This window comes from Petromyzon marinus, chromosome 77 (genome assembly GCF_048934315.1).
Source record: "Petromyzon marinus isolate PM22_M1 ecotype Great Lakes invasive population chromosome 77, UKy_Petmar_22M1.pri1.0, whole genome shotgun sequence".
Taxonomy (NCBI): domain Eukaryota; kingdom Metazoa; phylum Chordata; class Hyperoartia; order Petromyzontiformes; family Petromyzontidae; genus Petromyzon; species Petromyzon marinus.
In genome coordinates this window covers 5420151-5438714 of record NC_133743.1, presented here as the reverse complement: position 1 = coordinate 5438714, position 18564 = coordinate 5420151, and the positions used below count along the sequence as shown (strand labels likewise).

General features: G+C 54.5%; 2 protein-coding genes across 2 annotated transcripts in view; both read left to right on the top strand.

Annotated features, from left to right (window-relative positions):
* The first annotated feature begins 237 nt into the window (after window positions 1-237).
* The window catches only part of LOC116958415 (malate dehydrogenase, mitochondrial-like), a 45517-nt gene continuing 27190 nt past the window's right edge, over window positions 238-18564 (top strand). The window contains exons 1-3 of the mRNA XM_076056732.1: window positions 238-447; window positions 11863-12031; window positions 18518-18564. The exon at window positions 18518-18564 is cut by the window's right edge and continues 37 nt beyond it. Of these exons, the coding sequence (XP_075912847.1) occupies window positions 379-447; window positions 11863-12031; window positions 18518-18564 (285 nt within the window). The 5' untranslated portion in view covers window positions 238-378. The remainder of the gene's footprint in view (window positions 448-11862; window positions 12032-18517) is intronic.
* Window positions 678-4710, top strand: LOC142907326 (uncharacterized). The gene is made up of 3 exons (XM_076056735.1): window positions 678-689; window positions 2746-2851; window positions 2955-4710. Exons 1-3 carry the CDS (start codon window positions 678-680, stop codon window positions 3782-3784), a joined length of 948 nt encoding a protein of 315 aa, XP_075912850.1. The 3' UTR covers window positions 3785-4710.

Below are 18564 nucleotides of genomic sequence, written 5' to 3'. Positions count from 1 at the left end.
TGGGTCTTCTTATAAGGGTCACTCGTATGGTGATCCCAAGGGCAAGTCCTTAACCGATTCCGATTCCTCCACGCCAATTAAAAAAAACCAACCATCACACCACGAATCGATTCCTTAACGCTTCAGGCAAACCCCCCCAACGACACTGAATCGATACCAGACAAAACGACACCTCGCTATCCGCGTTTCGGATGGTTACGGGTCGGAATCGACCGTTGAAGGCGTGGGGGTGGGGATTTGGCGAGGTGTTCGGGTTTCCTCCCCCCTCTCCGCGCATGCGCAGAACGCGTGGCCTTGTCGTCTTCAGCTGTAGGGCAAACTCCGCTCACCTCACCACCACCACCACTTCACCTCACCACTTCTCTTCTCACCGCGACGATGTTCTCACGCATCTCGGGCGCTGGCGCCGTGCGCACGGCCATCAGGAGCTTCTCCTCCTCCTCGCAGGTAGAACGCAAAACATTTAAAAAAAAAATTCCTCCTCACGCGACACGACGAGGCCTAGTCGCAACCGCGAAGCCTGCCCGTTGCCGGCGCTCGCCTAGATTCCCTACCGGTTTTGAGGCGCCTCGGGTCACGCCGCGAGGAGCTTGTTGGGGGGCGGGCGGAGTGGGGCTTTGTCGGTGTTCAAGGTTAAATGTTGCTAAGGCATAGTTTCTGCGCTTGTGTGAGCATTAATGCACACGCATGCACGCCATTATAAGTGGCACGGATTAATTGTTGATTATATGGGTTCGGTGTTAAGTCTATGGGTCTGTGTGTGTGATGAGTCTATGGGTCTCTGTGTGATTAGTCTATGGGTCTCTGTGTGAGTCTATGGGTCTCTGTGTGAGTCTATGGGTGTCTGTGTGGTGAGTCTATGGGTCTCTGTGTGGTGAGTCTATGGGTCTCTGTGTGGTGAGTCTATTCGTCTGTGTGTCTCTGTGTGAGTCTATGGGTGTCTGTGTGGTGAGTCTATGGGTCTCTGTGTGATGATTCTATGGGTCCCTGTGTGATTCTGTGGGTCTCTGTGTGAGTCTGTGAGTCTCCGTGAGTCTATGGATCTCTGCGTGAGTCTATGGGTTATCTGCGTGGTGAGTCTATGGGTCTCCGTGTGAGTCCTGTATACCAGGCGAGGTAGTTAACATCTCACCACAGGGGAGACAGAGACGCAGACTCCAGATATACAGCAGCAGCAGCAGGTCTAGTCAAGGTTGGTATCGAACCCACGACTTCCTGTAGACCAGGCGAGATTGTCAACATTTCACCACAGGGGACACACGCAGACTCCAGATATACAGCAGCAGCAGCAAGTCTAGTCAAGGTCTGGATCGAACCCACGACTTCCTGTATACCAGGCGAGGTAGTTAACATCTCACCACAGGGGAGACAGAGACGCAGACTCCAGATATACAGCAGCAGCAGCAGCAAGGCTAGTCAAGGTCTGGATCGAACCCACGACTTCCTGTAGACCAGGCGAGATAGTTAACATCTCACCACAGGGGAGACAGAGACGCAGACTCCAGATATACAGCAGCAGCAGCAAGGCTAGTCAAGGTCTGGATCGAACCCACGACTTCCTGTATACCAGGCGAGATTGTCAACATTTCACCACAGGGGAGACAGAGACGCTGACTCCAGATATACAGCAGCAGCAGCAAGGCTAGTCAAGGTCTGGATCGAACCCACGACTTCCTGTATACCAGGCGAGATAGTTAACATCTCACCACAGGGGAGACACGCAGACTCCAGATATACAGCAGCAAGGCTAGTCAAGGTCTGGATCGAACCCACGACTTCCTGTAGACCAGGCGAGATTGTCAACATTTCACCACAGGGGAGACAGAGACGCAGACTCCAGATATACAGCAGCAGCAGCAAGGCTCGTCAAGGTCTGGATCGACCCCACGACTTCCTGTATACCAGGCGAGATAGTTAACATCTCACCACAGGGGAGACACGCAGACTCCAGATATACAGCAGCAAGGCTAGTCAAGGTCGGGATCGAACCCCAGGACTTCCTGTAGACCAGCGAGATAGTTAACATTTCACCACAGGGGAGACAGAGACGCAGACTCCAGATATACAGCAGCAGCAGCAAGGCTAGTCAAGGTCTGGATCGACCCCACGACTTCCTGTATACCAGGCGAGGTAGTTAACATCTCACCACAGGGGAGACAGAGACGCAGACTCAAGATATACAGCAGCAAGGCTAGTCCAGGTCTGGATCGAACCCACGACTTCCTGTACACCAGGCGAGATAGTTAACATTTCACCACAGGGGAGACAGAGACGCAGACTCCAGATATACAGCAGCAGCAGGTCTAGTCAAGGTCTGGATCGACCCCACGACTTCCTGTAGACCAGGCGAGATTGTCAACATTTCACCACAGGGTCAGACACGCAGACTCCAGATATACAGCAGCAGCAGGTCTAGTCAAGGTCAGGATCGAACCCACGACTTCCTGTAGACCAGGCGAGATAGTTAACATCTCACCACAGGGGAGACAGAGACGCAGACTCCAGATATACAGCAGCAGCAGCAGGTCTAGTCAAGGTCTGGATCGACCCCACGACTTCCTGTAAGCCAGGCGAGATTGTCAACATTTCACCACAGGGTCAGACACGCAGACTCCAGATATACAGCAGCAGCAGGCCTAGTCAAGGTCGGGATCGAACCCACGACTTCCTGTAGACCAGGCGAGATAGTTAACATCTCACCACAGGGGAGACACGCAGACTCCAGATATACAGCAGCAAGGCTAGTCAAGGTCTGGATCGAACCCACGACTTCCTGTAGACCAGGCGAGATTGTCAACATTTCACCACAGGGGAGACAGAGACGCAGACTCCAGATATACAGCAGCAGCAGGTCTAGTCAAGGTCTGGATCGACCCCACGACTTCCTGTAAGCCAGGCGAGATTGTCAACATTTCACCACAGGGTCAGACACGCAGACTCCAGATATACAGCAGCAGCAGGTCTAGTCAAGGTCGGGATCGAACCCACGACTTCCTGTAGACCAGGCGAGATAGTTAACATCTCACCACAGGGGAGACACGCAGACTCCAGATATACAGCAGCAGGTCTAGTCAAGGTCTGGATCAAACCCACGACTTCCTGTATACCAGGCGAGATTGTTAACATCTCACCACAGGGGAGACACGCAGACTCCACATATACAGCAGCAGCAGCAGGTCTAGGCAAGGTCGGGATCGACCCCACGACTTCCTGTATACCAGGCGAGATAGTTAACATCTCACCACAGGGGAGACACGCAGACTCTAGATATACAGCAGCAGCAGGTCTAGTCAAGGTCTGGATCGAACCCACGACTTCCTGTATACCAGGCGAGATAGTTAACATTTCACCACAGGGGAGACACGCAGACTCCAGATATACAGCAGCAGGTCTAGTCAAAGTCTGGATCGAACCCACGACTTCCTGTATACCAGGCGAGATAGTTAACATCTCACCACAGGGGAGACACGCAGACTCCAGATATACAGCAGCAGCAAGGCTAGTCAAGGTCTGGATCGAACCCACGACTTCCTGTATACCAGGCGAGATAGTTAACATCTCACCACAGGGGAGACAGAGACGCAGACTCCAGATATACAGCAGCAGCAGCAGCAGCAAGGCTAGTCAAGGTCTGGATCGAACCCACGACTTCCTGTATACCAGGCGAGATAGTCAACATCTCACCACAGGGGAGACACGCAGACTCCAGATATACAGCAGCAGCAAGGCTAGTCAAGGTCTGGATCGAACCCACGACTTCCTGTACACCAGGCGAGATAGTTAACATCTCACCACAGGGGAGACACGCAGACTCCAGATATACAGCAGCAGGTCTAGTCAAGGTCTGGATCGACCTCACGACTTCCTGTATACCAGGCGAGATAGTTAACATCTCACCACAGGGGAGACACGCAGACTCAAGATATACAGCAGCAGCAGCAGGTCTAGTCAAGGTCTGGATTGAACCCACGACCTCCTGTGTACCAGGCGAGATAGTTAACATTTCACCACAGGGGAGACACGCAGACTCCAGATATACAGCAGCAGCAGCAAGGCTAGTCAAGGTCTGGATCGAACCCACGACTTCCTGTATACCAGGCGAGATTGTCAACATTTCACCACAGGGGAGACACGCAGACTCCACATATACAGCAGCAGCAGCAGGTCTAGTCAAGGTCTGGATCGAACCCACGACTTCCTGTATACCAGGCGAGATAGTTAACATCTCACCACAGGGGAGACACGCAGACTCCAGATATACAGCAGCAGCAGCAGCAGGTCTAGTCAAGGTCGGGATCGAACCCACGACTTCCTGTAGACCAGGCGAGATAGTTAACATTTCACCACAGGGGAGACACGCAGACTCCAGATATACAGCAGCAGCAGCAGGTCTAGTCAAGGTCAAACCCCGACACCTCCTGCGTTATGCACTACAGGAGAGGTATCCAACATCTCCTAGGTACCGTGTAACTCTCGCACATCGATCTCTCTACACCTCCCTTGGCACCAAATGTAGACTGAGGCGTCGTCTATCGTCTGGGTCGAGATCGAGGTCACCGTCTCCTGCTTAGCCTGTGTGTTAGAGAGAGAGAGATGGACGTCTCATGTAGCCGCTGAGAGGTGGAAGTCTCATCTAGGTCGCTGTGAGATGGACGTCTCATCTAGCCACTGTGATAGCCCTGGCAGGGAGGTGGGGGGGAGATGGAGGAGAGGGAGGGGAGGGGGGAGGGAGGAGAGGGAGGAGAGGGAGGGAGGAGAGGGGAGGGAGGGAGGAGAGGGGAGGGAGGGGGGAGATGGAGGAGAGGGGAGGGAAGGAGAGGAGATGGAGGAGAGGGATGGGGGAGATTGAGGGGAGGGAGGAGAGGAGGGAGGGAGGAGAGGGGAGGGGGGAGGGAGGAGATGGAGGAGAGGGGGGGAGGAGAGGGAGGGGAGGAGAGGGAGGAGACGGAGGGGAGGAGAGGGAGGGGAGTGGAGGGAGGGGGGAGATGGAGGGGAGGGGGGAGGGAGGAGAGGGGAGGGAGGAGAGGAGGGGGGGATGGAGGAGAGGGAGGGGAGGAGAGGGGGGGGTGGAGGAGAGGAGAAGGGGGAGATGGAGGAGAGGGGAGGGAGGAGAGGGAGGGAGGGGAGGGAGGAGAGGGAGGAGAGGGGGGGAGGAGAGGGAGGGAGGGGAGGGAGGAGAGGGAGGGGAGGAGAGGAGGGAGATGGAGGAGAGGAGAGGGAGGAGAGGGAGGGAAGGGAGGGGAGGGAGGGGGAGGGAGCAGGAGGGGGAGCCGCAGTCTGAGTAGCACCCATAGGTCAGGAATCAAGGGGAAACGCTCGAAGAGCCAGGCGGTGGTAGTGATGGTGGTGGTGATGGTGGTAGTGATGGTGGTGGTGATGGTGGTAGTGATGGTGGTGGTGATGGTGGTAGTGATGGTGGTGGTGGTAGTGATGGTGGTAGTGATGGTGGTAGTGATGGTGGTGGTGATGGTGGTGATGGTGGTAGTGATGGTGATGGTGGTAGTGATGGTGGTGGTGGTAGTGATGGTGGTAGTGATGGAGGTAGTGATGGTGGTGGTGGTAGTGATGGTGGTAGTGATGGTGGTGGTGGTAGTGATGGTGGTAGTGATGGTGGTAGTGATGGTGGTGGTGGTAGTGATGGTGGTAGTGATGGTGGTAGTGATGGAGGTAGTGATGGTGGTGGTGGTAGTGATGGTGGTAGTGATGGTGGTGGTGGTAGTGATGGTGGTAGTGATGGAGGTAGTGATGGTGGTGGTGGTAGTGATGGAGGTAGTGATGGTGGTGGTGGTAGTGATGGTGGTAGTGATGGTGGTGGTGATGGTGGTAGTGATGGTGGTGGTGATGGTGATGGTGGTAGTGATGGTGGTGGTGATGGTGATGGTGGTGGTGATGGTGGTGGTGATGGTGGTGGTGATGGTGGTAGTGATGGTGGTGGTGATGGTGATGGTGGTGGTGGTAGTGATGGTGGTCGTGATGGTGGTAGTGATGGTGGTAGTGATGGTGGTGGTGATGGTGGTGGTGATGGTGGTGGTGATGGTGGTGGTGATGGTGGTGGTGATGGTGGTGGTGATGGTGGTGATGGTGGTGGTGGTGATGGTGGTAGTGATGGTGGTAGTGATGGTGGTGGTGATGGTGGTAGTGATGGTGGTGGTGATGGTGGTGGTGATGGTGGTGGTGATGGTGGTAGTGATGGTGGTGGTGATGGTGATGGTGGTAGTGATGGTGGTGGTGATGGTGGTGGTGATGGTGGTGGTGATGGTGGTGGTGATGGTGGTGGTGATGGTGGTAGTGATGTGGTGGTGATGGTGATGGTGGTAGTGATGGTGGTGGTGATGGTGATGGTGGTAGTGATGGTGGTGGTGATGGTGGTGGTGATGGTGGTGGTGATGGTGGTGGTGATGGTGGTGGTGATGGTGGTAGTGATGGTGGTGTGATGGTGATGGTGGTAGTGATGGTGGTGGTGATGGTGGTAGTGATGGTGGTGGTGATGGTGGTGGTGATGGTGGTGATGGTGGTGGTGGTAGTGATGGTGGTGGTGATGGAGGTAGTGATGGTGGTAGTGGCGGTGGTTGATGGTGGTGGTGATGGTGGTAGTGATGGTGGTGGTGATGGTGGTGGTGATGGTGGTGGTGATGGTGGTGGTGATGGTGGTGGTGATGGTGGTGGTGATGGTGGTGGTGATGGTGATGGTGGTAGTGATGGTGGTGGTGATGGTGGTGGTGATGGTGGTGGTGATGGTGGTGGTGGTGGTGGTGATGGTGGTGGTGATGGTGGTGGTGATGGTGGTGGTGATGGTGGTGGTGATGGTGATGGTGGTAGTGATGGTGGTGATGGTGGTAGTGATGGTGGTGGTGGTAATAGCCACAGACGTTTGATTTAGGCTGGAAGAAACTGGTGAGCTCTGAAGCTGCCCAGCCCCAGCTGGTTGGGTACAGTAACGATGGTGGTCATGGTGGTGATAGTGGTGATGGGGATGATAGTGGTGATGGTAGTGGTGGTGGTGTTAGTGGTGATGATGGTGGTGATGATAGTGGTAATGATAGTGGTGGTGGTGGTGATAGTGGTGTTAGTGGTGATGATAGCGGTGGTGATAGCGGTGGTGATAGTGGTGATGATAGTGGTGGTGATAGTGGGTGATGATAGTGGTGGTGATAGTGGTGGTGATAATGGTGATGATAGTGGTGATGATAGTGGTGGTGATAGTGGTGGTGATAGTGGTGGTGATAGTGGTGGTGATAGTGGTGATGATAGTGGTGGTGATAGTGGTGTTAGTGGTGATGATGGTGGTGATAGTGGTGGTGATAGTGATGGTGATGATGGTGATAGTGGTGTTAGTGGTGATGGTGATGATAGTGGTGATGATAGTGGTGATGATAGTGGTGATGATAGTGGTGATGATAGTGGTGATGATAGTGGTGGTGATAGTGATGGTGATAGTGATGGTGATAGTGGTGATAGTGGTGGTGATAGTGATGATGTTAGTGGTGGTGGTGGTGATGATAGTGCTGGTGATAGTGATGGTGATGATGATAGTGGTGATGGTAGTGGTGATGATAGTGGTGGTGATAGTGGTGGTGATAGTGATGGTGATGATGGTGGTGGTGGTGATAGTGGTGTTAGTGGTGATGGGGATGATAGTGGTGATGATAGTGGTGATGATAGTGGTGATGATAGTGGTGATGATAGTGGTGATGATAGTGGTGATGATAGTGGTGATGATAGTGGTGGTGATAGTGATGGTGATAGTGATGGTGATAGTGGTGATAGTGGTGGTGATAGTGATGATGTTAGTGGTGGTGGTGGTGATGATAGTGCTGGTGATAGTGATGGTGATGATGATAGTGGTGATGGTAGTGGTGATGATAGTGGTGATGATAGTGGTGGTGATAGTGGTGGTGATAGTGGTGGTGATAGTGGTGGTGATAGTGATGGTGATGATGTTAGTGGTGGTGGTGGTGATAGTGGTGTTAGTGGTGATGGGGATGATAGTGGTGATGATGATGGTAATGGGGGAGGGGAGGTACCCCCAGTGGCAGGGAGCTATTATAAGGAGCTGGGCAAGGTTACAGAGTGGTTCATTTTACCTTGTGTGTGTGTATACACGTGTGTGTGTGTACACGTGTGTGTGTGTACACGTGTGTGTGTGTGTGTACATGTGTGTGTGTGTGTGTACACGTGTGTGTGTGTGTGTGTACACGTGTGTGTGTGTGTACACGTGTGTGTGTGTACACGTGTGTGTGTGTACACGTGTGTGTGTACACGTGTGTGTGTACACGTGTGTGTGTACACGTGTGTGTGTGTACACGTGTGTGTGTGTACACGTGTGTGTGTGTGTGTACACGTGTGTGTGTGTGTACACGTGTGTGTGTGTGTACACGTGTGTGTGTGTTGTACACGTGTGTGTGTGTACACGTGTGTGTGTGTACACGTGTGTTGTGTACACGTGTGTGTGTACACGTGTGTGTGTGTACACGTGTGTGTGTGTACACGTGTGTGTGTGTACACGTGTGTGTGTGTACACGTGTGTGTGTGTATACACGTGGTGTGGGGAGCGGTGGGTGTAGTGGTTAGCTCTACGCTGCGCTACGAACCCGGCGACCCGAGTTCAATTCCCGTTCACAGCCACCACCAACACCACCGGTGACGAATTATCCGAACCGGTACCTGGGCTTCCCCTAGGTCGACTCGGCCTCAAACGAGTTCCTTTGTGCCGGGGTGGGTGAGGTGGGTGGGTGTGTGGGTGGGTGAGCGAGCGGGTGGGTGGGTGGGTGAGTGGGCGGGCGGGTGGGTGAGTGGTTGGGTGGGCGAGTGGTTTGGGTGGGCGAGTGGTTGGGTGGGCGAGTGGTTGGGTGGGCGAGTGGTTGGGTGGGCGAGTGGTTGGGTGGGCGAGTGGTTGGGTGGGCGGGTGGCTGGGTGGGTGAGTGGTTGGGTGGGTGGGTGGGTGAGTGGTTGGGTGGGTGGGTGGGTGAGTGGTTGGGTGGGTGGGTGGGTGAGTGGTTGGGTGGGTGGGTGGGTGAGTGGTTGGGTGGGTGGGTGGGTGAGTGGTTGGGTGGGTGGGTGGGTGAGTGGTTGGGTGGGTGGGTGAGTGGTTGGGTGGGTGGGCGAGTGGTTGGGTGGGTGGGCGAGTGGTTGGGTGGGTGGGCGAGTGGTTGGGTGGGTGGGTGAGTGGGTGGGTGGGCGAGTGGTTGTGTGGGTGGGCGAGTGGTTGTGTGGGTGGGCGAGTGGTTGGGTGGGTGGGCGAGTGGTTGGGTGGGTGGGCGAGTGGTTGGGTGGGTGGGCGGGTGGTTGGGTGGGTGGGTGGGTGAGTGAGTGGGTGGTTAGTGGAGAGGTTAAACCGGGTCGTATTGTCACACTGAACGATGTTAAACACGGCAATGTTTGTGCCCAGGGGGGCAACTCTGTTCCAGGCACGATCCGGCCCATCCCACTCGCGACAGCCACTCAGCTGGTCGCGTGCGGGAATTTGGAGCTGCAGCCCAAACAGCTCTTAACGCATTATTCTACAGACTCAGAGACCCCACTCACTGACTCACTCATCCACCCACTCACTCACCCACTCACTCACCCACTCACTCACCCACTCACTCACCCATTCACCCACTCACTCACTCACTCATCCACCCACTCACTCACCCACTCACTCACCCACTCACTCATTCACCCACTCACTCACTCACCCACTCACTCACCCACTCACTTACCTACTCACTCACCTACTCACTCACCCACTCACTCACCTACTCACTCACCCACTCACTCACCCACTCACCCCTCATCCACCCACTCACTCACCCACTCACTCACCCACTCACTCACCCACTCACTCACTCACTCACCCACTCACCCACCCACCCACTCACTCACTCACTCACCCACCCACTCACCCACCCACTCACCCACTCACTCACCCACTCACTCACCCACCCACCCACCCACCCACTCACTCACTCATCCACCCACTCACTCACCCACTCACCCACTCATTCACCCACTCACTCACTCACCCACTCACTCACCCACTCACTCACCCACCCACCCACTCACTCACCCACCCACCCACCCACTCACTCACCCACCCACCCACCCACCCACTCACCCACCTACCCACCCACCCACTCACTCACCCACCCACCCACTCACTCACCCACTCACCTCACCCACCCACCCACCCACTCACTCACCCACTCACTCACCCACTCACCCACCCACCCACTCACCCACCCACCCACCCACTCACTCACTCACTCACCCACCCACTCACTCACCCACTCACTCACCCACCCACCCACTCACTCACCCACTCACTCACCCACTCACCCATTCACTCACTCACTCACCCACTCACTCACCCACTCACCCACCCACCCACTCACCCATTCACCCACCCACTCACCCACCCACTCACCCACCCACCCACTCACTCACTCACTCACCCACCACCCACCCACCCACCCACTCACTCACCCACCCACCCACTCACCCACTCACCCACCCACTCACCCACCCACTCACTCACCCACTCACTCACCCACTCACTCACCCACCCACTCACTCACTCACCCACTCATTCACCCACCCACCCACCCACTCACCCACCCACTCACCCACCCACCCACTCACCCACTCACTCACCCACTCACTCACCCATTCACTCACCCACTCACTCACCCCACTCACTCACCCACCCACCCACCCACTCACCCACCCACTCACTCACTGACCCACTCACTCACCCACTCACCCATTCACTCACTCACTCACCCACCCACCCACTCACTCACCCACCCACCCCACTCACCCACTCACTCACCCACATTCATTCACCCACTCACCCACTCACCCACTCACTCACTCACCCACTCACCACCCACCCACCCACTCACTCACTCACTCACCCATTCACCCACTCACCCACCTCACCCACCCACCCACCCACTCACCCACTCACCCACCCACCCACCCACTCACTCACCCACTCACCCACCCACCCACTCACTCACCCCACTCACTCACCCACTCACTCACCCACTCACCCACCCACTCACTCACCCACCCACCACCCACTCACCCACTCACCCACCCCACCACCCACCCACCCACCCACCCACCCACCCACTCACTCACCCACCCCCACCCACCCCCACCCACCCACCCACCCACTCACCCACCCACCCACTCACCCACCCACCCACTCACCCACCCACTCCCACTCACCCACCCACCCACCCACTCACTCCCCCACCAACTCACCCACCCACCCACTCACTCCCCCACCTACCCACCCACCCACTCACCCACCCACTCACCCACCCACCCACTCACCCACTCACTCACCCACCCACTCACTCACTCACCCACCCACTCATTCACCCACTCACTCACCCACTCACCCACCCACCCACTCACCCACCCACCCACTCACCCACCCACCCACCCACTCACCCACTCACCCACTCACTCACCCACCCACTCACTCACCCACCCACTCACCCACTCACTCACCCACCCACTCACTCACCCACCCACTCACTCACCCACCCACCCACTCACTCACCCACTCACTCACCCACTCACCCATTCACTCACTCACCCACCCACTCACTCACCCACTCACTCACTCACCCCACCCACTCACCCACCTACCCACCCACCCACTCACTCACCCACCCACCCACTCACCCACTCACTCACCCACTCACCCACCCACCCACTCACTCACCCACCAACTCACTCCCCCACCCACTCACTCCCCCACCAACTCCCCCATCAACTCACCCACCCACTCACCCACTCCCCCACCCACAACTCCCCCACCTACCCACCCACTCACCCACCCACCCTCTCCCCTGTCTGTCTGTGCAGTCCCTGACGAGGGTGGCTGTGCTCGGGGCAGCCGGGGGCATTGGGCAACCTCTCTCCCTGCTGCTCAAGGGCAGCCCGCTGGTGTCTGAGCTCTCGCTGTACGACATCGTTCACACGCCCGGCGTCGCCGCAGACCTCAGCCACATTGAGACGCGGGCACGGGTCACCGGTAGGATACACCACACACACAGAGACACCTACACACACAGACACCTACACACACACACACAGAGACACCTACACACACGCACGCCTACACACACACAGAGACACCTACACACACACAGAGACACCTACACACACAGAGACATCTACACACACACACAGAGACACCTACACACACACACACACACAGAGACACCTACACACACACACAGAGACACCTACACACAGAGACACCTACACACACAGAGACACCTACACACACACACACAGAGACACCTACACACACACACACAGAGACACCTACACACACACACAGAGACACCTACACACACAGAGACACCTACACACACAGAGACACCTACACACACACAGAGACACCTACACACACAGAGACACCTACACACACACACAGAGACACCTACACACACAGAGACACCTACACACACACACAGAGACACACACAGAGACATCTACACACATGCACAGAGACACCTACACACAGAGACACCTACACACACACACAGAGACACCTACACACACACACAGAGACACCTACACACACACACAGAGACACCTACACACACACACAGAGACACCTACACACACACACACAGAGACACCTACACACACACAGAGACAGAGACACACACACACAAAGACACCTACACACACGCACAGAGACACCTACACACACACACAGAGACACCTACACACACACACAGAGACACCTACACACACAGAGACACCTACACACACAGAGACACCTACACACACAGAGACACCTACACACACACACACACAGAGACACCTACACACCTACACACACAGAGACACCTACACACACACAGAGACACCTACACACACAGAGACACCTACACACACACACACACAGAGACACCTACACACAGAGACACCTACACACACACACAGAGACACCTACACACACACACAGAGACACCTACACACACAGAGACACCTACACACACAGAGACACCTACACACACACACAGAGACACACACACACACACAGAGACACACACAGAGACACCTACACACACACACAGAGACACCTACACACACAGAGACACCTACACACACAGAGACACCTACACACACAGAGACACCTACACACACACACAGAGACACCTACACACACACACAGAGACACACACAGAGACACCTACACACACACAGAGACACCTACACACACACAGAGACACCTACACACACACACACAGAGACACCTACACACACAGAGACACCTACACACACGCACGCCTACACACACACAGAGACACCTACACACACAGAGACACCTACACACACAGAGACACCTACACACACAGAGACACCTACACACACACACAGAGACACCTACACACCACACACAGAGACACACACAGAGACACCTACACACACACAGAGACACCTACACACACACAGAGACACCTACACACACACACACAGAGACACCTACACACACAGAGACACCTACACACACGCACGCCTACACACACACAGAGACACCTACACACACACACAGAGACACCTACACACACAGAGACATCTACACACATGCACAGAGACACCTACACACAGAGACACCTACACACACACACAGAGACACCTACACACACACACAGAGACACCTACACACACACACACAGAGACACCTACACACACACACAGAGACACCTACACACACACACACACACAGAGACACCTACACACACACAGAGACAGAGACACACACACACAAAGACACCTACACACACACACAGAGACACCTACACACACAGAGACACCTACACACACAGAGACACCTACACACACACACACACACAGAGACACCTACACACCTACACACACAGAGACACCTACACACACACAGAGACACCTACACACACAGAGACACCTACACACACACACAGAGACACACTACACACAGAGACACCTACACACACAGAGACACCTACACACACAGAGACACCTACACACACACACAGAGACACACACACACACAGAGACACACACAGAGACACCTACACACACACAGAGACACCTACACACACAGAGACACCTACACACACAGAGACACCTACACACACAGAGACACCTACACACACACAGAGATACCTACACACACACACAGAGACACCTACACACACAGAGACACCTACACACACGCACGCACCTACACACACACAGAGACACCTACACACACACAGAGACACCTACACACACACAGAGACACCTACACACACCAGAGACACCTACACACACAGAGACACCTACACACACACACACACAGAGACACCTACACACACAGAGACACCTACACACAGAGACACCTACACACACACACAGAGACACCTACACACACACACAGACACCTACACACACACACAGAGACACCACACACAAGAGCACCACACACACAGAGACACCTACACACACAGAGACACCTACACACACACACAGAGACACCTACATACACACACAGAGACACCTACACACACACACACGCACGCCTACACACACACAGAGACACCTACACACACAGAGACATCTACACACACAGAGACACCTGCACACACACACAGAGACACCTACACACACACACAGAGACACCTACACACACAGAGACACCTACACACACACAGAGACACCTACACACACAGAGACACCTACACACACACACACACAGAGACACCTACACACCTACACACACAGAGACACCTACACACACACAGAGACACCTACACACACAGAGACACCTACACACACACACAGAGACACCTACACACAGAGACACCTACACACACACACAGAGACACCTACACACACAACACAGAGACACCTACACACACAGAGACACCTACACACACAGAGACACCTACACACACACACAAGAGACACACACACACACACAGAGACACACACAGAGACACCTACACACACACAGAGACACCTACACACACACAGAGACACCTACACACACAAAGAGACACCTACACACACAGAGACACCTACACACACACACAGAGACACCTACACACACACACAGAGACACCTACACACACACACAGAGACACACACAGAGACACCTACACACACACAGAGACACCTACACACACACAGAGACACCTACACACACACACAGAGACACCTACACACACAGAGACACCTACACACACGCACGCCTACACACACACAGAGACACCTACACACACACACAGAGACACCTACACACACAGTGACATCTACACACATGCACAGAGACACCTACACACAGAGACACCTACACACACACACAGAGACACCTACACACACACACACAGAGACACCTACCACACACACAGAGACACCTACACACACACACACACACAGAGACACCTACACACACACAGAGACAGAGACACACACACACAAAGACACCTACACACACGCACAGAGACACCTACACACACACACAGAGACACCTACACACACAGAGACACCTACACACACAGAGACACCTACACACACAGAGACACCTACACACACACACACACAGAGACACCTACACACCTACACACACAGAGACACCTACACACACACAGAGACACCTACACACACAGAGACACCTACACACACACACAGAGACACCTACACACAGAGACACCTACACACACAGAGACACCTACACACACAGAGACACCTACACACACACACAGAGACACACACACACACAGAGACACACACAGAGACACCTACACACACACAGAGACACCTACACACACAGAGACACCTACACACACAGAGACACCTACACACACAGAGACACCTACACACACAGAGACACCTACACACACACAGAGATACCTACACACACACACACAGAGACACCTACACACACAGAGACACCTACACACACGCACGCCTACACACACACAGAGACACCTACACACACACAGAGACACCTACACACACACAGAGACACCTACACACACAGAGACACCTACACACACAGAGACACCTACACACACACACACACAGAGACACCTACACACACAGAGACACCTACACACAGAGACACCTACACACACACACAGAGACACCTACACACACACACAGACACCTACACACACACACAGAGACACCTACACACACACACAGGAACACCTACACACACAGAGACACCTACACACACAGAGACACCTACACACACACACAGAGACACCTACACACACACACACACGCACGCCTACACACACACAGAGACACCTACACACACAGAGACATCTACACACACAGAGACACCTACACACACACACAGAGACACCTGCACACACACACAGAGACACCTACACACACAGAGACACCTACACACACACACAGAGACACCTACACACACACACAGAGACACCTACACACACACACAGAGACACCTACACACACAGAGACACTTACACACACAGAGACACCTACACACACACACAGAGACACCTACACACACAGAGACACCTACACACACACAGAGACACCTACACACACACAGAGACACCTACACACACACACAGAGACACCTACACACACACACAGAGACACCTACACACACACACAGAGACACCTACACACACGCACGCCTACACACACAGAGACACCTACACACACGCATGCCTACACACACAGAGACACCTACACACACAGAGACACCTACACACACGCACGCCTACACACACACAGAGACACCTACACACGCATGCCTACACACACACAGAGACACCTACACACACGCACAGACACCTACACACACACATAGAGACACCTACACACACGCACAGAGACACCTACACACACACACAGAGACACCTACACACACGCACAGAGACACCTACACACACACACAGAGACACCTACACACACACACACAGAGACACCTACACACACGCACGCCTACACACACACAGAGACACCTACACACGCACGCCTACACACACACAGAGACACCTACTCACACGCACGCCTACACACACACGGAGACACCTACACACACACACAGAGACACCTACACACACACACAGAGACACCTACACACACACACACAGAGACACCTACACACACAGAGACACCTACACACACACACAGAGACACCTACACACACACACGCACGCCTACACACGCCTACACACAACAACAACCGCCATTCGCCACTAAGTGGCGGTGACGTCATCACGACGCTTGTGCCAGGCTACGTGCACCTTGAGGCCACGTGAAGTGTCGAACGCCCGCCGGCAGGAGGTCACGGGGCAGACCCAGCAGGTGCCACGGGTCGACTGACTGAGATGACTGGCTGATGCACCACCTGTGCCCCCTACTGTGCCAACCTGCTGTGCTTTAGCCACCCGGCGCTCCGCTCGTTGTTGTGAGCATCGCTCCTCCACCCTCCGTTGTTGTTGTTGGAGGGCAACTGCCCACGAGCCTCCTCCACAGAGGCCGATCTTGACACTGCTGGTACCGGTCATCGGCTAGTCCACTCAGCTCCACGTCCTCCTGTCTCTTTGTGTCTCTCTGTCTCTCTGTGTCTCTCTTTCTGTCTCTTTCTGTCTCTCTCTGTCTCTCTCCGTCTCTCTCTCTCTGTGTCTCTCTCTGTCTCTCTCTGTCTCTCTCTGTCTCTCTCTGTCTCTCTCTGTCTCTTTCTGTCTCTCTCTGTCTCTCTCTCTCTCTGTCTCTCTCTCTCTCTGTCTCTCTCTCTGTCTCTCTGTCTCTCTCTCTGTCTCTCTCTCTGTGTCTCTCTTTCTGTGTCTCTCTCTGTTTCTCTCTCTGTCTCTCTCTGTCTCTCTCTGTCTCTCTCTCTGTCTCTCTCTGTCTCTCTCTCTCTGTCTCTCTCTCTCTGTCTCTCTCTCTCTCTGTCTCTCTCTCTCTGTGTCTCTCTGTCTCTGTGTCTCTCTGTCTCTCTCTCTGTCTCTCTCTGTCTCTCTCTCTCTGTGTCTCTCTCTCTGTGTCTCTCTCTCTGTGTCTCTCTCTCTCTGTCTCTCTCTGTCTCTCTCTGTCTCTCTCTCTGTCTCTCTCTGTCTCTCTCTCTCTCTGTCTCTCTCTCTGTCTCTCTCTCTCTCTCTCTGTGTCTCTCTTTCTGTCTCTCTCTGTCTCTCTCTCTCTGTGTCTCTCTTTCTGTCTCTCTCTCTCTGTGTCTCTCTTTCTGTCTCTCTCTGTTTCTCGCTCTGTCTCTCTCTCTGTCTCTCTCTGTCTCTCTCTCTGTCTCTCTCTCTGTCTCTCTCTCTCTCTCTGTGTCTCTCTTTCTGTCTCTCTCTGTCTCTCTCTCTCTGTGTCTCTCTTTCTGTCTCTCTCTCTCTGTGTCTCTCTTTCTGTCTCTCTCTGTTTCTCGCTCTGTCTCTCTGTCTCTCTCTCTGTCTCTCTCTGTCTCTTTCTGTCTCTCTCTGTCTCTCTCTCTATGCTGCCCTCTAACCCTGATTGCTCCCCCCCCCCTCCCCCCTCCCCCCTCCCCCAGGTCACGTTGGGGCAGATCAGCTGGGGGCAGCACTGAAGGGCAGTGAG